This window comes from Phytophthora sojae, assembly GCF_000149755.1.
Source record: "Phytophthora sojae unplaced genomic scaffold PHYSOscaffold_1, whole genome shotgun sequence".
Classification (NCBI taxonomy): Eukaryota; Oomycota; class Peronosporomycetes; order Peronosporales; family Peronosporaceae; genus Phytophthora; species Phytophthora sojae.
This window is the reverse complement of record NW_009258115.1, coordinates 3,430,957-3,457,862: the sequence shown is the minus strand read 5'-3', so window position 1 is coordinate 3,457,862 and position 26,906 is coordinate 3,430,957. Positions and strand designations below refer to the sequence as shown.

The 26,906-nt window shown below is 56.2% G+C and overlaps 8 protein-coding genes across 8 annotated transcripts; 4 read left to right on the top strand and 4 right to left on the bottom strand.

Moving 5' to 3' along the window:
- Positions 1–79: 79 nt before the first annotated feature.
- Positions 80–2,526, bottom strand: PHYSODRAFT_321310 (hypothetical protein; the record flags this gene model as incomplete). Its single annotated transcript, XM_009516489.1, has 9 exons — positions 80–535; positions 606–730; positions 804–933; positions 1,009–1,459; positions 1,530–1,625; positions 1,693–1,830; positions 1,913–2,056; positions 2,145–2,248; positions 2,344–2,526. 9 exons carry the CDS (start codon positions 2,524–2,526, stop codon positions 80–82), a joined length of 1,827 nt encoding a protein of 608 aa, XP_009514784.1.
- A 340-nt stretch (positions 2,527–2,866) lies between these two features.
- On the top strand, positions 2,867–3,815 carry PHYSODRAFT_308740 (hypothetical protein; the record flags this gene model as incomplete). The annotated part of the gene is made up of 4 exons (XM_009516488.1): positions 2,867–3,109; positions 3,180–3,241; positions 3,314–3,521; positions 3,603–3,815. 4 exons carry the CDS (start codon positions 2,867–2,869, stop codon positions 3,813–3,815), a joined length of 726 nt encoding a protein of 241 aa, XP_009514783.1.
- Positions 3,816–4,026: 211 nt separating this feature from the next.
- On the top strand, positions 4,027–9,164 carry PHYSODRAFT_308739 (hypothetical protein; the record flags this gene model as incomplete). Its single annotated transcript, XM_009516487.1, has 3 exons — positions 4,027–4,739; positions 4,912–5,394; positions 5,486–9,164. 3 exons carry the CDS (start codon positions 4,027–4,029, stop codon positions 9,162–9,164), a joined length of 4,875 nt encoding a protein of 1,624 aa, XP_009514782.1.
- Positions 9,165–9,204: 40 nt separating this feature from the next.
- On the bottom strand, positions 9,205–10,784 carry PHYSODRAFT_476071 (hypothetical protein; the record flags this gene model as incomplete). The annotated part of the gene is made up of 5 exons (XM_009516486.1): positions 9,205–9,531; positions 9,606–9,816; positions 9,893–9,945; positions 10,043–10,325; positions 10,405–10,784. 5 exons carry the CDS (start codon positions 10,782–10,784, stop codon positions 9,205–9,207), a joined length of 1,254 nt encoding a protein of 417 aa, XP_009514781.1.
- Positions 10,785–10,922: 138 nt separating this feature from the next.
- Positions 10,923–12,212, top strand: PHYSODRAFT_463462 (hypothetical protein; the record flags this gene model as incomplete). The annotated part of the gene is made up of 3 exons (XM_009516485.1): positions 10,923–11,919; positions 12,003–12,070; positions 12,099–12,212. Coding segments are annotated over 3 exons (1,179 nt in total), but the record flags the coding sequence as incomplete, so codon positions are not given.
- A 398-nt stretch (positions 12,213–12,610) lies between these two features.
- PHYSODRAFT_472839 (hypothetical protein) lies at positions 12,611–14,594 on the bottom strand (the record flags this gene model as incomplete). Its single annotated transcript, XM_009516484.1, has 2 exons — positions 12,611–14,434; positions 14,520–14,594. The coding sequence occupies 2 exons, from the start codon at positions 14,592–14,594 to the stop codon at positions 12,611–12,613; spliced, it is 1,899 nt and encodes a 632-aa protein (XP_009514779.1).
- Positions 14,595–16,672: 2,078 nt separating this feature from the next.
- On the top strand, positions 16,673–21,838 carry PHYSODRAFT_475688 (hypothetical protein; the record flags this gene model as incomplete). The annotated part of the gene is made up of 2 exons (XM_009516483.1): positions 16,673–17,738; positions 18,081–21,838. The coding sequence occupies 2 exons, from the start codon at positions 16,673–16,675 to the stop codon at positions 21,836–21,838; spliced, it is 4,824 nt and encodes a 1,607-aa protein (XP_009514778.1).
- Positions 21,839–22,225: 387 nt separating this feature from the next.
- Positions 22,226–23,357, bottom strand: PHYSODRAFT_477479 (hypothetical protein; the record flags this gene model as incomplete). The annotated part of the gene is made up of 3 exons (XM_009516482.1): positions 22,226–22,730; positions 22,833–22,960; positions 23,073–23,357. The coding sequence occupies 3 exons, from the start codon at positions 23,355–23,357 to the stop codon at positions 22,226–22,228; spliced, it is 918 nt and encodes a 305-aa protein (XP_009514777.1).
- Positions 23,358–26,906: the final 3,549 nt, after the last annotated feature.

The window sequence follows — 26,906 nt, the reverse complement described above, 5'->3', positions numbered from 1 at the left end:
TCAGGATAGTAGCCACTGATTGTTTGAATTGTCATGTGAAGCTAACGATTGTTGAGTGAAGATATCTATCCGGGCGTGCTTACGATCTACGGTTCTTCTTCTTGCCACCTGAGTTAATGTGAACACCGGAAAACCCACCAGGCAGGTCCGAGTCCTCGTACGGGTTTTTGTCACGGCCCTTGCGGCCCTTACGGCCGTGCTTCTTGAGACGCTTGCTGACTGCTTGCTTGTCCTCAACAGTGGTGTCGAACTCCAGGACTTCCTCCGCGTCCGCGTCAGCAGCTGCTTTAGTCTCGTCGTTGGCGTTGGCGTTGTCGTCTTCAGTGATTTCAGGGACAGCAGGCTCCGCGATGTCGGGGAATTGAGCCTTCGCCAGGACGTGAATGTCGAAGATGTTGGGGTCCGAGACGTTCGGCGGCGGGTGGCAATACAGCAGACGGCCATTCACGTAGTGGCGGAGGATGTCACGTGCTGCGCGGGAGGTGTCGGGGCCACCCTTACCGGTCGTCGTGTAGCCGCGGTTGCGAGCGTAAGACTGCAACCAAAAAGAGATACGTTAGCTACTAGAACCACGCATGCATCTACGCGCGTGTCGATTTACTTACCTCCAGGAGCGCGTAGATTCCAACGGGGTCCGTTTCCTTTGCCGTCTTCGAAGTGGGGATCTTGATTCCGTAAGTACGCTCGAACACACGCTTCGGGATACGGTGGCATAGGAGTTGGCAGGGCGCTGCGCAGAATTGAGGATCACCCCGTTGTTAAACACAAGCAACAGTAGGCCATGCAAGGGGGAGTGGACGTACAAATGTGGTCACGCAGCTGGGAAAGAGGGAGCACACCGCAGCAGTACATCTCAGCCTTGGAGTTCACGAAGCTGGGGAACACGAGACCAGGGCAGTCACACAGCATAATCTTGTCGGACAGAATCATGGTCTACACAATCGGTCACGACAGAAAAAAAGTTAGTTATGCTATCACGACAACCAACTTCAAAGTTATTCTCCTTACCTGGAAGTGCTTGGTCTTTCCGGGAGTAGCACCGACAGCCACACGCTGGGTCTTGTGTGAATACGTCGAGGCACCCAGCAGCGCGTTGATCACGGAACTCTTTCCGACGTTCGGGAAGCCGACCATACCAAATTTGATCAATCCCTTGTCCTTCACTCGCACGCCAACCTCGCCCAGCACCTCCGTGGCGATCTTCGTTACGTACTCGAGCAGTTCAATACGAGAAAGCACAGGGTACGGGCTGCGCTCCTCCTTAGTGGGAGCCGAGTCGTCCACAACCTGCGACGGGGCATCCGCGGGCTTCGCCTCGTCGTACTCGTCGTGGCTCTCGGCATTTCTCGCTTCTTGGCGCAACTTCTTCGCCTCCTCGTCAATCTCATCCTGAGCCTCCTTGGCCGAAAAGAACACGTAGTCAATGTTTTCAGCCTTGAAGTGCTCTCCCCAGGCCGTTCTGCGATAATACATAACGTTAGAGGGCGCTCCAAGACAACGTCAAGCCACGAAATCCAAAGCTAACTGACCGCTGACCCTCGCTGAGGAAGTCGGACTTGTTCACAATCAAGAGCGTACGGCGGGGCGTCTCGCCCTCCTTAGCGTACGCGTCCAGATCCGTCGAGCTGCAACATATCCAAACAGACGTCAGTACCCAACATGCCACCACATTAAGTGCAAGAAAGCCCGTACCGATAGAAGAGTGGGTTGCGAGCGTCCACAATCTGCACCATGATGTCACTTCGCTCACGGACGTGCCACAGCTGACGCCACACCTCCAGGTTCTTTTCGAACGGGGTCACCTCCAAATGGTCCGACGACGCCTCCAGCCTGCACCACAACAAAACGCAGCAGTAGTCAGCATTGCTTGCCTCCTCTCGGCAATACACTTAGCCCATCAGCTATCACTCACAGGGCAATGTCGCGACGCCACTCGAGGAAGCTCTCCTTCTCCAGTCGGTTGAGCTCTTCAGCCGTCGTGGACGTGGTCCACTGGGGACGACGAGGCACCTTCATCTCGGCGAACGTCATCTCGGGCATCACATGCTTCTCCCGCCTGCACTCGGCCACCACAAGACACACAAAGACAACAGATGAGCCGACCATCATCGATGCATAGCATAGCACTGGCGTCCTGCACGCACTCGATGAGCTGCGGGCCGGCGTCCGCCTCCTCCATGAGCACGATGCTCTCCTTCACGGCCGTGAACTCGCGGTTGGCCAGCACGGCGCTGGCCAGGAAGTCGTCCTGCAATACATTATACAGTAAGTGCAATTGCAACCGTTAGAGCTGAGGCCTCCACGAGCCATTGGGGGCCTTGGGAAGCGGGAAGCGGAGCGCACCAGGGACGAGCCTTCCAGGTACGAGGCCAGCGCCACGGACGCGTCGCCGCCGTCGCGCTCGGACACGTGCTTGCCGGCGCTGGACGCCACGTCCTTCGTGTTGATGGCCGACGTCTTCTTCTGCGTGCGCAGCAGGGCGTTGCCCAGCCCGCCCTTCTTCACCTTGGCGCCCGTGCGACCCATTTTAGCGTTCCTTCCTCGTGTCAACTGCGGCTGCCTGACGCTAATCACTGGAGGGCAACACAAACGTCGCCGACCCAAAATACAACTTTGGGTACCGCGGATTTCTTACTTTGGTGCAAATGTGTACCCATGAGCTCACTTCAACATGCACATCCATGGCTGGCAGCGCAGTGGAGACCTATGGAGGAGAGCACTAGCCAATCCACTCTGCGTTGGCTTTGAGACCATCAAACTGGTTGTGTTGACAGTTCGTCTTAGAATAAATGGGATTGGAGCCCTCAAGAGTCGCGTGAACGGAGTTTCTCGGTGTTGTGCTGCCGACGGAACTGCCGGCCGAGCCATGCAGCGGGAGGCAGACCCGGTGCGAGTTGAGGACGATGTGACATTGGCGCTACGTGGAGAGCGAATCCCGCTTCGGAACGCGGTGTCGTCCGCGTACAACCGCCCGCGGCAAGAGCTGCTGGTCGCCACACCGGCCGCTCTCTTCCTGTACGGGAAAATGCTAACGGCGGGTGGTGACCTGCTCGCTACTCTATCAGCCGAGGAGAATGCCTACTTCCAGTTTGTCGTGTATCTTCCTTGGGTAAGTAGCTCGTTGCAGGCTTACTCAGTTGATCACAGCAGCGCGCTGACTAGGAGTTTGACTGCTGAAGCTGGACGCGTACTCCGTCATCGTCTCCCACGCAAGCGGGAAAGTCGACCACCGCATTGTCAGGCAAGAAAGCGAGATGTTGCACTGTACTAAGAAGTCGTGGTCACTCACATTAGGGCTTTGGTGGCATTGCAGCTCCGACCTCAAGACATCGCTGACGTCGCACACGCTGTTGGATCAAGGGGGTCAGTTTTACACGGCGCTGGCGAACCCATACCGACGAGAGCTCATTACGGCGGACACGGACGGAGGCATCAGAGTGTGGGCGTTGCGTGTCATCGCCACTGCACACAACGATGGGGGCTTCAAGGGGGTCCTGCGCGTTCACACAGCTGCGAACTCGGTACGCTCTGCTTACTGCTGCGTGTGGAAAAAACGACGGTTTATAACGTTCTCTTCATCATGCAAAACAAAACTCCTTGAGCAGACGAAGAAACCATACTATCGTCACCTTCGGATGAGCTTCGACGGCAACAAGATATTCGCAGCGACGACCACGAAAGTTTACGTTTTCGATGCCGCCTCGTGCCATCGATTGCCCTGTTGTCTACGTGAAGATCGCCGAACCATTTTCAGCATAGACTGCGGTAACCGAGATAATAGCGTCTATATCGTGTTCAGGATGAACCTGAGGTAGCAGGAAGCGTCTATTGAGATCGATGGCATTCCGCGTACTAACGTTGCTGTTGTTGATAATTTTTTCTTACAGGAAAATCTCAAAGTACTCGTTCGTCGTGAAGAAGGGCGCCCCTCAGTTCCGTAAAGTTGGCGAACACGAGCACGACCAAGAGCTCGCGGCGTTTATCGAGAATGATAATCGAACTGCGAGTTGTGGAAATGGGGTCGTGATGATTGATTCTTACGGAAGGTTTACCACGACGGAGTTCATGGATTCAACACGAGGTGGTAACGATTCAACCCCGCAGCTTCGTCGCAGCCAATCCGCCGTCCCGCTGCCCTATAACCCTCCGTCGGAGCGCTATAACGCTCTTCATGTGGACACGTTCGCTGAAGATCGAAACTTTGCCTTTGCCGTTTGGTCGACGGGTTTTTGCATCGTGGAGCTCTTCTTCGCGGATGCCCAGGGGCGGCTTCTCTGCGATGCGTTCAACGGTGAACAACTCAAGAGGCTAGATGGCTTACCTGGCGATGGCACCATTTCCATTTATCAGTCGCAACCCTCAGCGCAAGTGGTGATGTTTGAGGAAGGGGTCGCAAGTTTTCGTTTTGCAGCCCTTCCGAAGGTGCCGGACCCTAGTATTACGGAGGAGGGAGCAGAAAAGTCCCTACCGATTGTCGATTATGTTGTGGCAGCGGATGCCGTTATCGCGCTGTGGCCTCACGGGTTGGTGGAGAAGCACAACTTGTCTGATAATCGAGTGTTCACCATCGCAGAACCTTTTGAATCTGTTGCTACGACGATAATAAGTCTATCTTTTGGGCAAACAGACTGCGTCGCAGTTGGGGACTCGACGGGAGCTATCAGCATTTTCCCCTTGGCCAACAGTGACACTGCGTGTCAAGAGCTGGTAACGCGGAAGCCAGCCCATGCGAACGACAGGTAGAAATGCTTTCTCATTGATGAGAATTGCTGTCATAACTAATCTATGCGTGTGTGTCAACAGTGTTTCGACAATTCTTGATCTTGACAAAAGCAAACCCGCCGCGATCCAAGACGGGCATTCGCTTCTTTCTGTCGGCCATGGGGGTGAAGTGAAGCGCTGGTTGGTCAGACGAGTGACTCAGTCGCCAGCCCATGATACTGTTCCCGATTTTGTGTGGGAGCTGGTGGCGTGCTTCCGCACTTACTCCCCGGACGTCTCGATAGCAACATTTGAAGCTCCAGAGTTCCTGTTCTGTGGGTTTGATGGCGGTAGCTTCGAATGCTGGAGGCTGCCGTCCACTTCAGAAAAATCCCCTTCAAGGGGTTTACGCAGCCGAGCACAAACTCCCGGACGTATTTCAGTCGTCAAGCGAGCGCTCCACGCCATCGACTTGCACTTGGCGCCTGTGCGCAGTATATTGTGTGAATCGGGGGCCGGAAACTCAGTCGCCGCTAGCCCGCAGCCAGTCGCCGACAACTTCTCGTGGGTCTTCTCGTACGACGAAGATGCGATTGTCCTTGTCTGGTGTTTCTCTCTCGACTTCTTCTTCCCCCATCGACGAATCAAAGTCCACGAGTGCATCAAAGGCATCTACATTTCCCCATCAAGCGGGTAGGTGCCCACGGCTGCAGAAAGAAAGATATCCCTGTAGATGTAGTGCGGCTGATCTGACGATGCTTATTGTTCATGGACCATCTAGCAGCTACCTGGATCTGTTTGCGTACATTGATCGCTGCATCGATCGGATTGATCACCTCGGGCCTGGAGACAAAGAGGCGGTGAGACTGCGTCTCCGACGAGGGCGAGAGCTCTCAGCTCAGCGTGATCTGAACAAACTGGAAGAAGCAAGTGGCCAAACCAAGCGAGAAGAAGGTCGTCGCGTGCATACGGCGTCCAGCTTCAGGTCTCGCCTAGCTGCCCCAACTGCTTACGACCAAAGCAGCTTCGGGGTTCCGTCCGTTCGGATCAACATCACGTTGCCCGCTGTCGAGCAGAAGGTGAAAGTCGTGCGCAAGTCTTCGGCAGGAGCTTCGCCCGTCAAACCGGTGGTTGACGAGGTAAAACTCGTCCAGCCTCAATCTGTGGACAAGCCAGCTATGGACAAAACTCTTGACACAAAAGAAGCCACTCGAGAGGAGAAGAATCTCCAAAATGTTCTCAGCGCGTCCCCCACGCGGATACTGGATCGGCCGCCGTCTAAGGCGAAACCTCGCTCTCCAGTGCTCCGTCGAAACCATTCGCCTCAACGAAAGAAGCGCAGTAAGAAGAAGTCGCCAAGGAAAAATAAGGCTAGAGACGCCAACGCAAGTTTCCTGCCGGGACAGAACTCGCTCCCTAGCAGCTTCCAGCAAACCAAGCCCCGCGTGTACCGGAAGGCTGTAAAACCGCTGGATTCGCTGTCGTCTCAGGCTCGCTGCGCTGTAATTACTGCTGGGAGTGCCTATTCATCATCCTCATCTTCGTCTTCGTCCTCGGAAGAAGAGGATGATCCAGCCGCAGCTGATGCTGTCGAGCAGGCGAAACACATCGTCCGATCGACCAGCGCGATCACTTTGGACTTCGGTCTGCAAGAAAAGGTGTCGGTGGTTTCTCTCGTGGAAGACGAAGTCGAATCCATCTTGTTGCTGGACTATCGACCAGGAAGCCGTCGGCCGCGATCCCGGCGTTCAAAGCAGCCTATCGATGAGGACAACTACGAAGCCCCGAGAGCTTCGTTTGAGATTCCTTTCCTGCCTTGGGACCGGATGTCGGAGCATGACCGCAGAGTCGAGCTCATGGCCGCGAGCAAGTCCAAGTGCATCCAGGAAGGCGCTGAAAGGGACGAAGTCTTCGTACCCCCCGTGGAGGACTTCGAGAGTGTCGAGATCTCAGTCCAGCTGGGAATCCGAGCGTTCACGAGGTGGTTCGCAGCTACGCATCGCCACCACCAGCGGATACGAGAGCGCTTCCTCGCGGAGGAGGTACTCTTCGCTGCGGTAGACCCCGTCATCCACCAAAAACTTGCAGACATGGGGCTGTCACCTCCCCCGAAACAGCAAGTCGGCCTCTCCACTTCGACCGCGTGGCAAGAGTTTGTGTCCTGGTACTGCTTGGGTCTCACGACGCGCCACCAGACCATCCCGCCCGAAGTACTGCAAAGAGAGCGCTTGAAGGCGCGGACGGAGTATCTGGAGTTGAGACTGCGCATGGTTGCTCAGTCGGAGTTGGAGGTTCAAGAGGAAGAGGAGAGAGCGGGGCCGTGTGAAGAGGAGTGCGAGCCCCCACAGCGCGTGTACATCTTCGAGCACTTCGTCAAGCGCTCGCTGAGCGATAATGACAGCCCGACGTCGTGGGAGAACACGAGTCCGGAGAACCGCCAGAAGGAAATCACGCTAGCGTTGATGGATCCTGCGGTTCAGATCGCAGCGATGAGGAACGATATCGAGCTTCCCGACGTGTCTGGGTCGTGCATGGAGGACTTTGACATGCTTCAGCTAGCTGGCAAGTTCATCCCGTGGTGGCGCGCCAGTCGAAACATCCACCGCCGAGACTTCCTCAACCGAGAGGTCCACGAAGCCTCCACCAGCAAAGCCATACTGGAACTGCTGTCCAAAGAGCAGCACGCCGACGGCGAAACAATCAACCGGAACCAGGCGATCAAAGACTTCTTCGAGTCGTACTTCCGCTCGGACAAGGCGCGCCACACGTTCCTCAAGAAGAAGCTGTTCTACCTCAAGCGCAAGAGCCGAATCGCCAGCGTCGCTCGGTACGGGAAGCTCCCCGCTCCTCTTGTCGTCGAGACTCTTCCGCTTCCACTTGTGAGCTCCTTCGAGTTCGTCGAGAGGGAAATCGTCGAGGAAGTCGAGACTGAAGAGTTCGTGGAGCCTGTGGAAGAAGAGGAGGGGCCGGTCGAGCCTGAAGAAGTTGTCGGGACTGATGAACAGCCCAAGGCCATCTCCATCGATAACCAGCGGGAGCAAGAGGAGGAGGAGCTTCGCAGGCTGGAAGGAGAGAAGGCCAAGATCACACTCGAACTCATCTATATGGCGCGAGAAGACGCTCTGTCGCGCGAGTACAACAACAGCTTCGTCGATAGCGATGAAGAAGTCGAGGAATCCTCCTTGGTCGTCCCCAAACGGACAGACTTCTCGCGGTCGTACTTCTTCGGCAACCTCCCGATGCACTACCGAAAAGTGGCGTCGTCTGGCTGGCGGGCTGGTAGTGGCGTTGACAACGGGGACGAGGAGCACGAAGAAGAGGAACAGTTGGAGCGCGAACGCGAGCGTCAGCGACTTCTGGACGAGCAAGAAGCCGAAAGGCTCCTGGAGCTGGAGCGGCAGGCCGAGCGAGCTCGTATCGAGAAGGAGCGAGAGGAGAAAGCGTTCCAGTTCCGCCGGGTCCGACAAGCAGAGCTCAAGAAGGTCCTCGTGCATCAAGCTGAGCTCGAGGCCCAACGCAAAGCCGATCTTGAGATTGCGCGCGAGATGATGGAGCAACGCCTCATGCAGCGGGAAGACGAGCATTCGTGCTGGCACCGCGACCAACTCTTGCGAGACCAAACCGGGATGCAGCTGGAAGACCAGCTAGCGTTCCAGATCAGGAAGGAGCTGCGTGAAGCTGCTGTCGCGAGGCTGCGTCTGCTACTGCACGAGCAGGCCTGTATGTCAGCAGAAGACCAACGATCCTTCCTGGTCGGCAAAGAGTTTACGGCGTTGGAACACCAGCGAGCTGTACGGCGCGCCTTCTTGTCGGAGCTCTACACCCCATTCCATCCGTTTTACAACGGCTCAGCAGAGGCGTCCGAGTCCTTCCTGCCTCGGATTCAGTGGAGACTGGAGCAGGAGCAACTGCGACGAACTCCGGTGAAATCAGCAGTCGGGTATACGATTCCTCTGCAAGACGCGCTGGTTCTGGACGAGCTGGATCAAGAACCGTATCTTGCACGAGACTCGCGCAAGTTCAAACTGCTCATGGGACTGCCTCTGAGAACTCCAAGCAGCCAAAAGCGCCCTCGAATACCAACGGCAGACGCCATCATCGCCATGCAGCAGCAGCAACGCCAGCTTGTTGATCTCGATGAAGAGCGCCATGAATCATCTTGTAGCACGGGGAAGCACGCACCATTACCTCATAAGGTTAGACCGCACAGTCGTACCAAGACCACGGATGAGCGGAGTCGTTTGCCGGAGATTATGCCCAAGATCCGCTCTGTTAGCAGTCTCACTGACCTGAAGGAAGCCTGCAGGAAACAGGACTCCCAGTCCCCTACAAAACGCAAGACAAGTAAAAGCAACCAGCAGCAGCAACAACAGCAGAATCAGCAAAATCAGTCGCTGCCATTCTTCCGCGGAAATATGCTCGTACAAGGCCATGGCCAGCCACGATCAAAGGACTATGCCTAGTAGTCCCCATCCCTTAGCATAGACGAAGAATAAATACTGTTCACCGAGTCATCGCTCTATCCTTCCATCTCAACCTCCGTGGTGGCAACTTGGGCTGCCTATCAGCCCACACCAGTAAACACAAAGGTAAGCAAACTCTTACATGAAATACCGAGGAGTATCGCGGAATGCTTACCTCCAAAATCCGCTCAATCGGTACGCCTTCCGACCTCGCGTTGTACTGGAACAAAATTTTAGTCCAGCTATCCGGAAGGGCTCGTTGCGGCGAGCAGCGCTTCTCAAACGTCAGGCCGGTGAGATGCGGGGTCCGATTCTCGTCCACTTCGTGTTGCTCGAACGAAAAGCTCGCAAGGTCTCCTTCGGTCAGCTAAAACAAAATGCAAGTACGAAGTTAGTACGCTGAGCACACAAGACATTGCTCAGGAGACATTGCACTCGAACCTCGTGCTGCTGGATAAAGTCCTGGCCGGCAGTGAAGAGAACGATGCCCTCTAGCGTGGCGAACTCGTTGTCACCTTCGAGACGTAGCACAATGGAGGGCTTCGCCGAGTAGACGTAGAAACGGCTTGTGTTGGCATCCTTCCAGACCAGCGCAAGCGGGGACAGCCCCATTTCGTAGTGACCAGCCTTCATGTAGAACAGGAGTCCGTCTCTACAAAAATACACAATCAACTGGCAAGATAATGAAGAGGTACCTATCAAGACGCTTATCAGCGCACGCCACGTACTTGAGAAACGGATAGGTAGTCGAGTACGCCGCCATGATCCCTGCCGGGTCGCTCTCATAGCACGGAATAGGCTGCCCACATACAAAGTCAAACGGGTCAGTATAAGTAATACGTCACTCACAGTCACACACTCGACGTCCGCCACCATACCAAGAACCGGAACGGGTTGGCTGGCGTGACCGTCGCCGTCGCTCCCTCCGAGAGCTTGTCCCGCATCCAGTAAAGCCGAAACTCGGTGGTGCAGTTATAGAGCAGGTAGCCCTTCCAGCACATGACGTCCAGCACGTAGAAGGTGGCGTCCTGCTCCTGGAAGATGCAGTCCAAGATGCAGTAGCCGTCGCTCGACTTGTTGGTCTTGTGCGAGCCGCAGGGCAGCGCCGACGGGAACTTCTTCAGGATCCCCCCAGACGGAATCCTCGCCACCGTGTTACCTCTGCACCGTCATAGACCACCAACCATAAGCACCTTTGCCTTCAACTGTAGCCAACACACAGAGGCAGCCAGATACGCACCCGTTGGCCACCACGAGGCAGCGCTTGCCCTCGGGCCTCGGCAGCACGTACCAGCCCTCGCCCAGCGCGCTGCCGCTGCCGTTGAGGTCCTTGGGCACGTCGATGAGCCACTCGGGCGTCATCAGCTGCTTGGAGAAGTGCTCGCGGCGCTGCTTGACGCGCTCCTCGCGGGTGCGGCGCTTGGTCTGAGCTGCAGATGATGATGACACGTCCATGGGCGCGGGCCCCGAGGGCGACGGCGGCTCCTGCTGCTGCGCCAGCTGCCGCGCGTGCGCCGTGAGGTCCCTCCTGGCCTGCCGCTGCTGCGCCAGCGTCTCCCGGCGCCGCGCCGCCGCGTCCTTGGTCCATGGCTGCCGCTTGATGGCCGTGCGCCGCTGCATGTCGTCTCGCCCAAAGTGTAGCCATGTCAACTTAACTGAGCTCTACTTGGTGTGGCGCACACGAGACAATAGTGCATACAATCCGCCAGTCACTTTTTGATCAGCAGCAGCAGCAGCATCATGGCCGAGGCGACGACGGCGACGACCGAGGTGGTGCTGGCGCGCGAGAGCGAGTACCGCGTGGAGGTGCCGCCCCAGACGGAGGTGGGCGTGCGCCTGAAGAGCGGCTCGGCCGAGCTCTTCGGCGTGGAGCTGGCCATAGGCCGCGAGTACGTCTTCCGCGACCGCAAGCTGGCCATCTTCACGTGGTACGGCTGCGCGCTCGAGGTGCGCGGCGCGCCCGAGGTGGCCTACACGTCCGAGGAGACGCCCATGGACAGCTACCTCAACATCCACGCGCAGCTGCAGCGCCGCCGGGAGCTGGCCAAGGCCAAGCACGCCGCCGGCCCGCGCGTGCTCGTGTGCGGACCCGTGGACAGCGGCAAGTCGACGCTCACGCAGATCCTCGTCAACTACGCGCTGCGCCTGGGCGAGAAGCCCACGCTCGTGGAGCTGGACGTGGGCCACGGCTGCCTCAGCGTGCCCGGCACGCTGTCGGCCTCGCCGCTGGACATGAACTCGCTCAGCGTCGAGGAGGACTTCATCCTGACCAACCCGCTGGCCTTCTTCTACGGCCACGCGGCCTCCTCCGAGAACGTCGAGCTCTTCCGCTACCAGCAGCAGCAGCTGGCCAAGGCCGTCAAACGGCGCCTGGCCAACGACGAGGAGGTGAACGCGTCCGGCTGCGTGGTCAACACGTGCGGCTGGGTGGACGGCATGGGCTTCGACCTGTTGGTGCAGGCCATCAAGGACTTCGACGTGGACGTGGTGCTCGTGATCGGCCAGGACCGACTCTACAGCCGCCTGCAGAGCACGCTCGCGGGCGCCAACGCCAACGGAGTGGACCGGTCCATCGTCAAGCTGGCGAGGTCGGGAGGCGTCGTCCCGCTCAACAGCAAGCTGCGCTCGGCTGCGCGCATCAGCTGCATCCGAGAGTACTTCTACGGCGCGCACTCGCTCAGCGTGGCGATCCCCACGCTGTCGCCCTGCATCAACGAGTTCTCATTCGAGGACGTGTCCTTCTACGCCATTAAAGGTACGCACGGATAGGTGTCTGAGCACTTGGTGATTGTTAGTAGTCTTGCCACTTACGTCGTGTGCTTTGCTATTGTATTGCAGACATGAAGGTGTCCGATGTGATGCTTCCGGTAGGCCAGGTAGAGACGCAGACCGACCGCCTGCGGGTAGTGCCCGTCGAGAAGACGGCCGACCTAGGGCACTCGTTGGCTGCAGTGGCGCACCCAAGGCCCGGCCAGGACTCGTCCTCTTTGTCGTCAACAGACCTCTCGTGGCTTCTCGGTGCCCCCGCTGCAGGATTCGTGTTCATGTACGTCTGCGAATGTCAAGTGCTTCAACTGGAGCGTATTGCTAATGTTGTGTGTTTTCGTGTGTGCAGTAAGGAGGTTCGGGTGGCAGAACAGAAGCTGGTGCTCCTGGTGCCTTCACCGGGCCCGCTGCCCTCGCGGAACTTGCTGGTGGGCTCGATCAAGTGGATGGAATAATTGCAGTGCAAGGTTAACCCCCATAAAGTTAGTTTTAGTAGACGATTTCTTCAGCATTGTTACGCGCCACCCGCAGTAGATGAGGATGGATCCAAAAGCTAACAACTTCTACACAGACTATCAAAGAACTCGCGAGTAATCAAAGAACTCGCGAGTAATCTCATCTCTACGCGGTTGGACTTGGTTGCCGCCGAATGCAAAACTTGCTCACACTCTGAGCCCATCTTACAGTCCCCAGCCCTTGTCAGGCCGGTTCTGACGGTACCATTGCCCTCCACCCACGTCCAGAGCGCGGTCAAACTCGCCGGCGCTAGCGACAATCTTCACGATGTGCTTGTACATCTCCACATTCGTGTCTTCGTCCAGCTTCCCGGTCATCTCGTCATACATCGTGACAGCAGCTCGCCAGTCTCCCTCGCGCTCGCACGACGAGATGGCCAACACGAGCAGCTCCGTACGAACCGCCATGGACATCGTGGTGGGCAGGTCGCCGTAGATGGCAAGCGCAGTCTCGTGATCCTGCAGCTCCACAGCCGAGCGCATTGTCAGAATGTAGATTGCGTCCGTCGGGTAGTGCAGCAGCGGGTTCTGTCCCTTAGAGGAAGTCTCACGCGTCTCCAGGTACAGATCAAACATCGCCAGCACGTCCGAGTGGCGCTTGTTCTTGGCCAGGTACTTGATCAGCACTGTGAACGAGAATGTGGACACCAAGCCGTCCACCTCTAGCATCTTGTGCAGATACGCCGACGCAGCATTGTACTTGTCGGCGGCGAGAAATACCTCCAGCATGTGGTGGTGCGTAATTGATGACAGGGGCTGCCCACGGTCGGCAAACTCAGCGAGGATCGCCACCGCCGTCTTGTCGTCCTTGAGGCCTTCACATGCGCGGATCAAGAAGTTGAGTGACTTGGAGCTCTTGGCGCGGCGGCGACAGAGCCTGTCGTTCTGCCACAGATCAATGGTGGCCTTATAGTCCTTGGCCGCGAAGTAAACGCCCATGAGCGTCTCGTAGTGTGCACGGTCCAGGGTGACATTCTGTTTGGTTGTTTTGTCCTCCGCCGATTCATCCGAGCCGGATTGGTTTCCTTGTGTCGCCTCTGACCAGTAATGCCTGGCCATTTCGCTGTCACCAGTCAACGTGCAGCCTTCCAGCAGAATGTTCAACGTGTATGCGTCCCACTTGAGTTCGGCCTCGCTCATCAGCGACAAGATATTGGGGAACATGTCCACCTTCCGCGAGCGCACCGCTGCGAGTAGCAGGGTGTTGTACGTCACGACGTCCGGGGTGGCGGTAGATTCCTTGCGCATGGTCTCAAAGATTTGCATCGCCTCGTCCATCTTGCAAGCATTGCCAAACGCCGAGATCATGCAGTTGAAGGAGTATATCGACGGTGTAGTATGCCGCTCGACCAGCTTGTAGATGCGGCGAAGCTGCGTCAAGTCGGATGTCCGCGCGCAGGAGCTCAGCGTGGCGTTGCAAACATTATCACCCGGATAGACGCCATCCTCCAGCAGCAACTCGAAGAGCCGAGACGCGTAGTGGTGTTGCCGGTTGCGCGCGCACGAGATAATAGCGCACGTGAACACTTCCGTCTTGTGCGCGTCGTCCTTGTACTGGATGGAGCTCACCAGCTCCTCGATTTCCTCCCAGCGCTGCAGCCTCGCATAGGCCAAGATAGCTGCGCCGTACGTGCGCGCATTCGGCTTGACGCCAACGGAGATCATCTCGTTCAGCAAGTTCAGGGCCACCGGGATGTCGTACTTGCCGCCACGGGCGCAGGCGTGGATGGCGCTGGTGAACGTGACCACATCCGGCACCATGTTGAAGTGGTTGGTGATCTCCAGCACGCCCAGAGCCACCTGCGCGTTGCCCAGTCTGGCGCTGGCCGCCGCAACGCGGTTCAGGCGGTCGCGGTTGGGCTCCTTGATCTGATTGCGCAGCACCTCCAGCGCCATCTCGCTGCGGTTCATCTTGATGAGCGCGCACACGATCATCACGAGCTCCTGGTCGGACCAGTTGTTGTTCAGGATCGGGAACTCGTCCATATACTGCAGCGCACACAGGAAACAAGCAGAACAGCGTCAGTCTCCAAGGCATACAACCAGCCACCCACCCACAGCAGCTTCTCCATACCTTGCGCAGCACGGACGAGACCTTGCTGGAGCCCATCTCCTCCGTCAGCAGCATGCGGAAGGACACGCGGTCCATGTCCGCCCACCACTTGCTCTTGCTGTAGCCGCCGCTCTTCTTGCGGCGGTGCTTGTCCTTCGTAGCCGCCGCCGCCGCCGACCGCTTCCACGCTGAGTCGCCGTCGGCCGCCACCGCCGAGTGCGGACTCATGAGGTTGAAGCCCTTGCTGCTGGTCGTGGCCCGGCGCGTCTGGATCGGCTGCTGCTCGCCGTCTTTTTCGGTCGCGTCGCTCGAGGCGGAGGACACCGCGTGGGTGGACACGCTGGGCGCCTGCGACGCCGCGCTGTGCGCCAGCCGCGACGACTGCCACCGAGTCGCGCGCCACAGCGAGCGCCGCACCTGCTGCTGCACCGCCGTCGAGTTCATGGCCTGCGCGCAGCGAGTCTCACCGGAATGTGGGGCCGGCGCGGATCGGCAACAACGGCGACGTCGACCACCCGCCCTTGCGTGTCTTTGTGCGTACGGTGGTGGCAATGTGCGGTAACGGCACAGATGGGTTGTGACAGCATCCAACGGAGTACTATAGCACTATGGGTTACAATGAATGAATTCCTATAATATGCTATAGTATTGTATGACATCTAATCAGAAAATAATAACAATAATGTTAAATAGTAATCGCCGCCCCTCCGCTTATATCCGACCCCGAATGTTGCTGGAAAGTATGACAATACGACTTTCTGGTTTCTGCAGATAGAGAAGCAGGGCACACGTGGCCAGTCAAAATGCCCACACAAAAAAGGCTCTGTTTGGGGGCGCGAGGACAAGATGCGCAGTACTTCCGGTCCGCTAAAGAATTAGCAGTTCTCTAATCAGACTGTATCTTGCGTTCTACTGCTCCGACAGAGCTGTAGCTGCCCTTAAATTTAAGCTCTGGATCCGGTGTATCACGCAGTATTTTTGATAAATCCATTTTCTCGCCCTTTATCGGGCCGTTTAAATAATCGGTTTCCACAGGTGTGAGGTTTAAATTCGCTGCACCATCAAAAATGATCAAATTAGAACTTGGAAATACACATGAGAAAGCGGAAAGAGAGCTTATTTCTGTGATATAATGTCGTAAACAAGAAGTCAGCAGCATGCTGATGATCGGTTCCTGCTAACATACATTGCAGCGTCAGAGACCCAGCGATGGTCACGCAACAGGAAGCCAGCTCTCAACGCGCTGGCGTGGCCAGCCCCGGCTGCTGGGCAAGTGTCTGCTCCTATAGACATGGGCATCCAAATTTACTAAGCCCTAAGTGAAACGAACAGCTGCCGCGGCTGCGAAGCTGGCGGAGGAGATGCGTTAGGTCGGCTTCGAGAAGATTTATAAAAAAAGAAGTAGTGTACACAGCGCACGACCTTTATAAGTACGATTTTCCAACCCCCCTTGCCAGCGAGTCTTCCCCACGTCGCTGGTGCAGCAGGTATTTTCTTGATTCAAGTCCCTTGTTTTGGCTTTTAAATCATATCGTACACGTAAGTTTATTGTTCTCATCATTTACCCTGCCGGTTTGCGTAGACATTGATATGCCCGGGCGAATAGTTTGAAAGGAATTGGTTACAAAGTCGGGAAGGCGTGTAAAGTAACCCGTATATGCCGCGTCGAGTAACCCATGTAGTATCGATTAATCCGTATATGTGCTGAATAACCTGTACAACTCGTCGTGTGTGTCGTGTCGTAACCGGTGTAGGTGTCGAGCAACCCGTGCGAAGTATGAATACAAACTCTTGCTTATCGAACCCCAGCACGTTGGTGTGCTCAGACTTTGGGACATCGCACTTACGAACCTGCCTTCCCTTTAGGTAAGGTGACTTTGCTCTACCGTCCTAGGAAACCTACATACTTAAGTAGGGATATCGTTTTGGTCGATTCGCTAATATCGAAGTAATATCGCTTCAAGCTTTTAGCTACTATACTATGTTATCAGTATGTTTATTTCCGCGTTATTGTATTCATACACATGCATATATTAGAATATTCGTATGTACGACGACACAATTTCTACTATGTAGCCATAATACAAAATATTTTTCATCGAAAATTGTGTCCACTATTATTTTCCACCATCGCCATCGCCATCCAAACCTCGGCGGCAATCACTTCGACGCCGATGTCGCCGCGGCCGTCCTCGGGCTCCTGCGCGCGCGTGCGGCCGCCTCGCGAGCTGGTGGCCGCGTGCATGGACCACATCGCGCTCGAAGGCAGCGCCGGCCTGTCGGTGGCGTCGCTCTTCTCCAGCGTGGACCCGGCCGATGACGCGCACGTGCGGCGCCAGGTGTGGCGGCTGCTGCGCTCGAGCCACGGCGTCTTGCGCTTCTTCCGGGGCGCCGCCGCCCGCGCCAGCTCCACAGAAACGCCCAGCAAGAAGCACAAGCGGCCCGGACCCGCTGCCAAGGAGCAGGACGCCGTGGAAGTGAAGCGAGAGATACTGGAGACGGCTCAAGTGCGCGACCAGGCGACGCTGCTGACGGCCGAGGAGCTGGCGCGCATGACGTACGAGGAGGCGGTGGCGCAGCAGACTCAGACTCAGGATCAGGTGCAGGTCATGGTCGCGGCGTGCGAGGAGCTGCGCCATCGCGCGCTCAACATTCCGGTGCGCGCCATCGCCGCGGACTTGGGCGACGAGCACCTGCGCATCCTCGAGGCGGTGGGCAACGCACGCGTGCTCGGAGTGACCGTGACGACGCTGACCAAGCTGCTGGGCGGCGGCACCGTCAAGCGGCTGCACAACTGCCTGGACACGCTCATCTCGTACGGACTCGTGGTCAAGCGCATGATGATCGTGGCCCGCCCAGCCATGCGCCGCCTCAACATCATCCACCTGCCGCGCTTTGCGGCCGAGTTCAAGCCGCAGATGTTCGACGAGTCGGCCGACTTCGAGTCGGACGACCAGAGCAAGAAGATCCTCTGCGCAGCGGCGGAGACGTATCTGAAGGGGCTGCCCACGCACTCGTCCGTGCTGTCGGACCTGGGGCGGGACCTGAACCTGCACAAGCGCCACCTCGAGGTGCTGCGCTCGCACATTATGCAGGAGTGCAAGGTGGACGAGAACTTCCCGCTGGAGCTCTTCCAGGCCGTGCTGCAGCCCTCGCGACGCGCCAGCCTCGAGCCGAAGATTTTAAATTGCGTGCGGTACAAGCCGCCAAACTCCCGGAGGAACTCGAATTATCGCCGCGGTATTGTGCTGGAGCTCGGGTTGCTCCGGCAGATCTATGGGATTATTGAAGACAGCGCGGAAAATGGCGCGACCATCATCGACTTGCGTAACGAAATTGTGCTCCCAGGAAGCAAGTTGCCCTATAAACTCGTGAGTGTGCTGGCGGGCATGTACAGATTGAAGGCGGAGTCGATTATCCTGGGAAAGAATAAGGCCTTCCGGCTGTATCTCGACTCGATGGCACCCAGCAGCAACACTGTCGACAAGGCGCTGCCATCGCCAGACGTAGCAGACGACACCTCGTCACTGGCAACTCATTCTACAGATAACGCTAGCGTGGAGGAAGCACCAGCGATGGAAGTGAAGCTGGAACGGCCCTACACGGTTCGAGCAAATAAGGCTTTGAAGGTGGCGCTTGGCGGGGCGGAGGTTGACGGCACAAGTGCTCGACGTCGCGAGCACATTCTGGAGCGCCTCGAGGACGAAAAGATCATCAGTCTGTCGTCGCTGCGCGCCAGTGTATTTAGTATGGAGACGGAGCGCGCGGAGATGAACGCGTCTTCGAACACAGGTGGAGAGGGTGCAGGCCACAGCAATGGGGGCAGTTTAGTGTCGCCGGCTGCAGTGGGGAAAGTGGACACACGGTCGATTTTTCGCATCGCAACGGAACTGGAACTGGCGAAAAAGTTGCGACTGCTGCAGCTTCCGTTGCCTGCCCGTAATGTTTCAACTAAATTCCGAGCGCTGCGTTGCGTAGTGGCGCCTGGATATGAACACAACGACGTTTTCATTCAAGGCTTCGTGAAGAATTACTGTCGCGATGAGCGTCTGAGGAGAATTCATCGCAATGCCGACAAAGGTGAGGTGGTTCGTTTTCATAAGATTGGAGGTGACAATAGTGAAGAAGTGGAGCAAGGGTCAGCCCGAAAGAGACGCCGGACTGACCCAAGGATACCTCTCGCAAGAACTGATGAGATCAAGGCGCTGGCTTCAGACTCGGACGAGGCCAGGGAGGCCGGGCTGCAAACCATTCGGCATGCTTCTGACATTGAGGCTGAGGTCAGTGACCCGGCTTCGCCAACGCGGAATGAAATCAGCTACAAGATCCGGCGTTTCGTCAGCCAGCAGAAGTCAGGCATTCACAACCAGCAGTTTAGGAAGCTCGGGTTTGCGTACGGTGTGATGTATCGATGTAAAGCTCTACACCGGTTTCTGTGGGACGCTTTGCATAAGCACGGGTCGAACCTTCAGCTCCCCGGTGATGGCAATGACGGATCGATTGAAGACTTGAACGACGGCGACGGCGACTGCGATGGGTCTGGAACTTCGTCGGGTGAGCCGGGATCTGCTTTGCAGGGGATTGTTTTCTCGCGCGAATCCGTTCTGCACTCGATGCCCGTGCACTTGTACATTCAGATTTTCTCGGGTGGCGGCATTTTGACAGATGCTGAGTTTGCTGTAGTGGAAGAAGCCATTGCGCACCAGCGCACGTTCGACGCTCTCCCGGAGGTACTGCGTGAGAAGATCTGGAGTCACGAGTCCCAGCGGACGGCGAAGGTATTGGGTACTCTAGCAGACCTGGGTCTGGTGCTTCCTCACAAGATTGGAATGAAACACCTTGTCAAGATCCTTCGAGCCGGGTACACGGATGGACGAGATGGTGTGCTGTCCCGGGCGTTGAAGGATAATGCCCTCGGCGGCCTCTTTCGCTTCAACAAGCAGGTCCGAATTGTACTGGATGACAACGACAAAAACGAAAGCTATTTATCTCCGGGTGAGCCAGGTGCACAGCGCCGCGGGGTGAACGAACTCGATTCAATTCGCATCGTCGGATTCACGGAGAAGACGTACAGCTTCGCGAACACGCTGCCATTGACTTTTTCGTTGGAGTCCGGGTGCGATGTCGATCGCTATTGGGAGGCTCTTGAGTGTCTGTGCCTCGAGCAGATGACTATGGAAGTGGAGAACCCACGGAAAAACGAGCCGGCCGTCTCCGAGGTCCCGAAGCCGATTAAAACGCGTGCTCGACGAATGCATCGCATTCTCGCTTGGATACCGAAGTCGCGCAAACCTCTGCCCAAACACAAGCGCGAGGATGGCGATGATGGACCCAATTTTACGAGCAGCGGTATTGTATCTTCTAATTTCCGACCCCGTAAGAAACGACGACTGGCTCAGTCTGGTGAGAATGGGACAGCAAGTAATGGTGCTGTCGAGGTGAGAAGAAAGCATAGGAAAAAGCACCCCGATGACGAAACGCAGTCAAAAGCGGAGGCTCTCACGTGGACAGATGAGCACGAGCAGCTTTTGGTCGAGTACTTTATTGACAGCTCCAAGAGTCGGTGGAAAGTGAGCATTCCTCAAGGTTTGCAGCGTGAGAAGGAGCAGGTCGCCTTCCGGAACCATACAATCTCGCGAACGGGCTTCGGTCTCGTGGCCATCGCACGGAAGCTGGGCAAACGGAAGATCGACGTGAAGAAGCGCCTCAAGGAGAAACTGATGGAGCCCGTGGTGAAGCTGTTGTTTGAGAACGCGAAGCGGGCAGCGGAGCTGTCTGACAACCCTGGGGGGTTGTTCGATGAGGAGATTGCGATTCAACGATCCACCAGGCTCACTGCGCTCTTTCGGCGGGCGATAATGATGATCGTGTCTCCACGAGAAGAGTATCATCCGCTCGTCGCTGAGGAGTTGATCTCGTTCTGGACCCCGCACGAGATCCGACTGGTTTGGCGGTACCTCTGGCTGAAGAATTGGATTGTTCGCGCTTCCGAGAAGGAGCGAGGTCGCGGCTATTCTACTAGCCAGCGCTTGCAAGACTCACTCAAGGTGACCACGTTGTCGTACCCGCTGCTGCTGTTTCAGCAGGCTGCAGAGCAGGAGAGTATGGTTAGCTCTACGCTGGAGGAAATCTCAGCGGGCAGGCCGGAGTCAAGTGAAAGGAGACCGCGTAGTGCCTCTGTCGGTGGACCTCACAACAGTGATCAACTCTTCGAGGATGACTTCCCGACGAACGCCACGCCTGGCCAGTGTGCTTTGGAACTGGGCTGCCAAGTGCTTGGTACGTGCTCGCTTACAGCAGTTCACACGACAATTTTCGATGCGGACGCGGACGGCGATGACGCGCTGGCAACGCAGCAAACGAACGGCAAGAGGCTTCCTAGCTCGACGAAGAGAGAAAGCCTCTTGACCTGCAAGAGCCTGAAAGACAGGTCTGGCTTTGCCGCGCACTTGGCCAATAAGGTGAACGTCACGAAGGCGTCGGCTCTAATTGACAGTTGGCGAGTGGAGACGAAGATGCACGCGGTGACTGTTGACGACTCGGAGCTGCTGAGCGCCTGCGAGGCGTTTTCAATGGAAGACAGCGACGATAGCGCAGTTGAATCCCGCCCGTCGGAGCAAGCGTTAGCGCAGGCAGTGGTTGCTCACGTGCGCGAGAGCGGCGAAGAAGGACTGACACTGCCAGCTCTGGTGGAGAATCTGCGCTCAACCACCGACGACGAAGCGCGCGATGCCCTGCAGATGCGTGTGGCCGCGTGTCTCGACTCGCTGGTTGACCAGGGGGTGCTGATCTGCGTGAATGCCTACTACGACCAGCGCTACATTGTCAAGGAGCACTGCGACGTGTGGATGCTGCGGCCGTTCTCGCTGGTTCCGAGCACCAGTTCACTGTCGACGCCCCAGGTTGTCTTTGAAGGCGAGAAGGACACGCTGTCGTTCCCGTGGCTCAAGATGGACGGCGGAACCAACTACAAGTTCCTGTTCGCGATCCAGCGCAAGTTGCTGTCGCTGATTCTCCAGACGCCAGGGATCACCGAGACGCGCGCCCACGCCAAGATGAACAAACTGCTGTCGCTGCAGGATACGCGCGAGGCCATGTCGTTGCTGGTGGAGGAAGGGCTGGTGTACGCTCGGGCGGTCACGCTTCCTCCTGCCAAGCCCACGAGTCTGTTCGCGATGCCGGCCCAACCTTCCGTCCCCAAGGTCGTGAAGCTTATCGGCAGCGTGCTGGCCTATGACCGCTCCATCTTCGAAGTGCGCTACTTCCCCCACATCGAATGCATCCAGCGCTTTGGAAGCATCGTGCAGGACTACCAGAACGAGGTGTTTCAGAACGACTGAGCCAAGGTAGCGGACCGACGAGCTCCGGCGAACGATTAGATGCAGAGCGCGCATTGCAAATGCGAAACGAGTAACCATGTGCGGGCTTCGCCAGCCACACCAACGCGTGGGGTGCGACTCCCGCCATTTTGTACAAGTACGAACCAGGATTTTGTTCCCTCTATGAAGGGACTAGGAGCACGAGGATAGTGGTGACCAATCTAATGCTAACGGAACTTGCCATGGCTTAAGGCAACACCCACACTTGAAACATTCCTCTCAACTGCAGTGCTCTTTAATAATGTTAGCACGACAACCTTACTTCCCAGGCATGCACTATGTCCTCAGTTGGATAACCAACCCAACCCGATAGACATGATCCACTCACTGCACTGCCTTGCGTCGCGCCTAGAGCTTGGAGGTCGAGCGCACCATCGTGGCCGAAATGATGCCGTGCGGCTCGTCGATGGGCAGGAAGACCTCGCCGTGCGGGTGGATGTTCTTGCAGCCGAAGCGCGAGAGGTCGATGGGGTTGTTGTGGATGTTGGGCATGGTGATCTTGATGTCCTTGACGTACGGGCACGCCTCCAGCACGGCCTCGCCCATCTTGTAGAGCGTGAACTGCACGGCGGGGCTCGGCACGCCCGCGTCCGCCGGGCCCGCGAACGTCTCGAGCAGCACGCGCTTGATCTCCGCCGCCCTGGAGGCGAAGTCTCCGGCGCCGGGCGTGTAGCTCCACGCGGCCGTGACGCACGTGCTGACGAGGCGGTCGGGCACGTCCGGCAGCGTCGTGTACTCGTCGCGGAAGAAGTCGACGAAGGAGCTCTGCGTGGTCTTGAGCACCTTGAGGCCGTCCACGCCGCCCTGCACGGTCACCTCGGGGGCTCCGCGCGACGACTTGCGAGCCACCACACTGGTCAAAGGCAAAGGAGGAGAGAGAGGCAGGCAGAGTGTTAGCAGGGGGGAGGGGGGGGGGATCCATTGACAAAGCTGACGGACGCATCGTGCCACGTACTAGGCGGTGGAGAAGCCCGCGCCGGCGCTCACGAAGGCGTGGTGGTGCGCGCGCGTCTGGCCCTTGGAGTCCGGCACCACGAGCCGCTCCCACGGCGTCTCGAAGAGCTTCACCTTGGCCACGCTGATCTGCTCGGGGCAAACACACAGAGAGATACAGGTAGAGACAGAGATAGAGAGACGCTGTTAGACCTCTGTAAGACGCGGCTCAGTGGGGAGGCCACAAGGGGCGTCGACGTACCATGTCCGGGTGCTTGGTGACAAAGTGCGTGGCCAGGATGACGCCAAAGTCCTCGAGCGACGCGAACTCGTGCTTCTTGGCCAGCACCCAGACCGTGTTCTTGACCGAGTCGGTGGGCAGCACGTGGCCGTTGTCGCCGTCGTAGTAGGCGCTGGCGGCGGGCGCGCCCTCCAGCAGCACCTGCGCCTCCAGCTGCACCACCGAGTGCTTCTCGGGCGTGCGCGTCACCTTGAGCAGGCGCACGCGGCCCTTGCCGTGCTCGTGCTGCAGGAGTTTGACGACCATGCTGAAGAAGGGGCTGGGTACTTCCTACTCGGTACGAGAGGGCGGGGGCTGGCTTCGGGCTTGGGCGTTGCCGGGCGAATCGCGGAATGGCGGCCGAGGCGACGTTGAACTGGAGGCCAGCTGATCTTAAGTGGACGCACGCATTCAACATGGCCTCGACTAAGTCAGTACGCTGAAGCGCGAATCCACCCTTAAATCCTTACACCGCGCTGCCGACGCGCTGGACGTCACGCTTGGCATGCTTGGGGTGTCATGTAGGCGTTGCCGACGAACAATGATTCTGCGGCTTCGGGGGGGTGGGTGGGTATGCTAATGGCGCGACCATCGCTGTACTCAGTGCAGTGCACTGCGCATTCTCGGCGATGAATAGTGTACGCACGCGTACGAGTTTCGAGTTGAAAAGGGAAACGAACGATGCGAACGAAACACGTACTCGCTGATTGATACTGCGCATTCGGGAGATCGAGAGTGACTCCATGCACACGCTTGGCCCATGATCCAGCTGCATACTTACCGAGAACCTGTTCGTCCTATCTCCTGGTTGATGGTCCTGGACGGAGTGTAGATCACACTTCAACTTCAACGTCATGCCCTCAGTGTTTTTCCCCCAGCGACTCGCACAAGATGAGTTGTGGCCACTCGGGTGCGTTTCAAGCCATGACCGGCCAGCCAGCAGCGACGACCACCCTCCAATGGGTCCTGCGGTACCTGGTCGGCAAGTTTTTTTTCTCGAGTGTGCTCGAGCCCCGTCATCTCAAAGGTATACGCTGCTGGTCGGGGTTGTTTAGCCGCTTCGATTGTACCAAACACAAGTCAATATGCGGTTTATACGTGTGTCCACAAAGCCTTTAACGCGGAAGACAGCGACTCCTAGGGACTCACACCCGGGATCGCCCTCACATTTGAGTACAGTTCACTGACTTCTGAGTAACAAGTAATGTGCCGACTTTTGAGTACATTATCTCCTCTAACCAGTGCGCTGTGTAAACTAGAAAACCTAGCACCATCGTAGGAGGTAGAGGCGCAGGCTGTCGCGCTGGCATCCACAAACGTGAATAATGAGCACTGTGAAGTTGTGTAGACCATGTTCGGCACGGCATCTTTCTGCTGCGTTGGTTCGCGAAGGTCGGCGAGTAACAGTATCCGTCTGTTGCGAAGCTTGCATGCGTCTGCTAGGACGTGGGTGCTCGACGGCATTCCAAGCACTCGTGTTCTCAACTGTGTTCTTTCGTGATGGGTCTTTTAAGAACGAGAACCGACCGATCGTGCGCAGCGGCACCTCATACTGTACGTCTGGGGCTTCGGCGTATGAAGCCGCTCATGCATGTAAGTAGTAGTACACGATGGGGCTTCGGATAGGAGTGGATAATTATTCCTATCTTCGCCGTTAATGCGCCCAAGAATACAATGCGTCTGCTCGACAACTTCTGGCACACCCAGAACAAACCAAACCAAACCAAATCTCGGCCAGTTCAAACCAAACCAAAATTACCGGCAAACCAGGTTTGAATCGGTTTCATGGTTTGAACACGTTTCATTTTGTAACTCTAAACCAAGCATGTCGTTTTTGCGAACCAGTGCGCTGGTTTGAACCGCGGCTGCACATTCGCAGGCAGTGCGGCTTTTACAGAATGGATCGCGGTTAGATGTTATCGTGCTCTTCGGCAAGGCCACGACAACAATTATCGCGATTGAGAAACCGCTTCGATCAGTGCGACCACGGGAACGCCCAAAGATAAGTAGTTGCAAGCAAGCTTACTGTTAGTTTGAGCCAGTCTCCGGCTCATGATTTATATGGGCATTTGCCCTCAAACTTTCTTTTGCGGTAAAAAAAATTTACACAGGCAGACACGACGTCAGAGAGTATATAAATCCAGATATTCAACAAGTTTACTCGATAAATCAAGGGGGATCTACACGCAAAATTTGCCCGAAAAATGCGCCCATTCATCGCGAAAGGGTTAAGATGCCACGGGCTCAATCAAACCTTCGAACGGTCCCCTTATTCCAACTTGGAGCTCCGGAATCCAGGACGAAGGAGCGAATGGAGGATTTAGTTAGGTCGTTCGAGCGCTGGACGGGAATATGTGTTTACAGGTAGGCAAGATCGCATCACAGCACTAGCCGTGACCAGTGGAAATGGCGAATTTGATGCGAAGTCTCTCAAGAAAGATCAAAAGAGGCTGATGTTCGTCTGCGTGAACAATTTGTGCGCACACCAACGGCTTGCTTCTGAAGTGGTTCCGTCTCTAAAGCTCCCGTAAGTTCCGCTGATACGTAGGTCGCGTTCACAATTTGGCTACTGCAAGCTCGGGATAGATAGGCTATCTACATAAGTAGTTTCCTTAACATACAGTGCATTATCTTATTGATCAGTAGAAAGTATCCTTGTTACAGGTTAGTGACTTCTCGATAAGCAAAAACCGTTCTGACTACGGAGCTAAGAGAGACGTAATGAATGGTGACGTCCAAGATTGAGATATCCGAAGCGCTGGGTGGTGCTTGAACAGCTCCCTCGGCGTTTGTTAAGAGAGCGCGCCTGCGTATAGCAAACACCCGAGGGTGGGCCACGACAAAACGGTGCAGGCGTGATAAAGCGGGGAATTCGTGCAGACACTCTTGAAGACGCTGGCAGGTAGCATAACTTATTGCTGTTCAGAGCTACGTTGAACTCGTTTGCTCTCGCACTCATCTTCCAGAAGCGTCATCATAGTTTCTAACTGTCTGCGGCATTTTAGTATAATTTTTACCCGTGAATCAAAAACCTTAGGATACGAGCACATGTACGCTTTGAGGTTGCTCGAGTAGCATTAAGGAAGGAGGAAGTTATGAATTGGGAGGAGGACGTTATGAATTCTCATTTGTTGGTAAGAAATTTGTTCGTAAATATTGTTTCATAGTACGTTCTGCTGTGTAGGGGTACGGAATTCAATGCTGAGTCACAAGAAGAGCTCGCATAATACTCACAATCAGTTAAGGCGTGTGCCAGTAGATATTTTGCCAGTGACGACGAAATGAACTGGCTAGTTTTTTTGTTGTTGGATGGCCCGCGTTTGTTTCATGAAAGCGGCATGGGGGCAACTGTCGTCCTTTTGCGTGGGCTGAGGATCAAAACTAGCAATAGCTGTTTATGATGCTGCCTCCCCTGGCGCTTGGCACGTGCAACAAGAATTTCCAGCTTCAATTTACACGAAAAATTTAGTTCACAGGAGTCACCAAGTTCTCTGCAATGCTGCTCGCGAGAAAAAAAAGAATGGTCAACATGATTTACTGTTAACTTGATGAGTCATCAAGTCATCAATGATGACCACAAGAAGTAAATGGATAATAATAAGATCCCTAAGTTAGGGATTGGGGACCCTAACAACAGTGCAGCTCCGCCAATTTTGAAATGTTCTGTAAATCTGAAAAAAAAAACTAGACGCGTTGTTTGCATACGCTTGGTCTGTTCAGTATCCAATTGTTGCTTAGCAGCGGTAATTCGCTACTTTAGAACAGTGTTAACAACGCTGAATGCCCGGAAAGTTGATCGTGTTTTAAAGATAATCT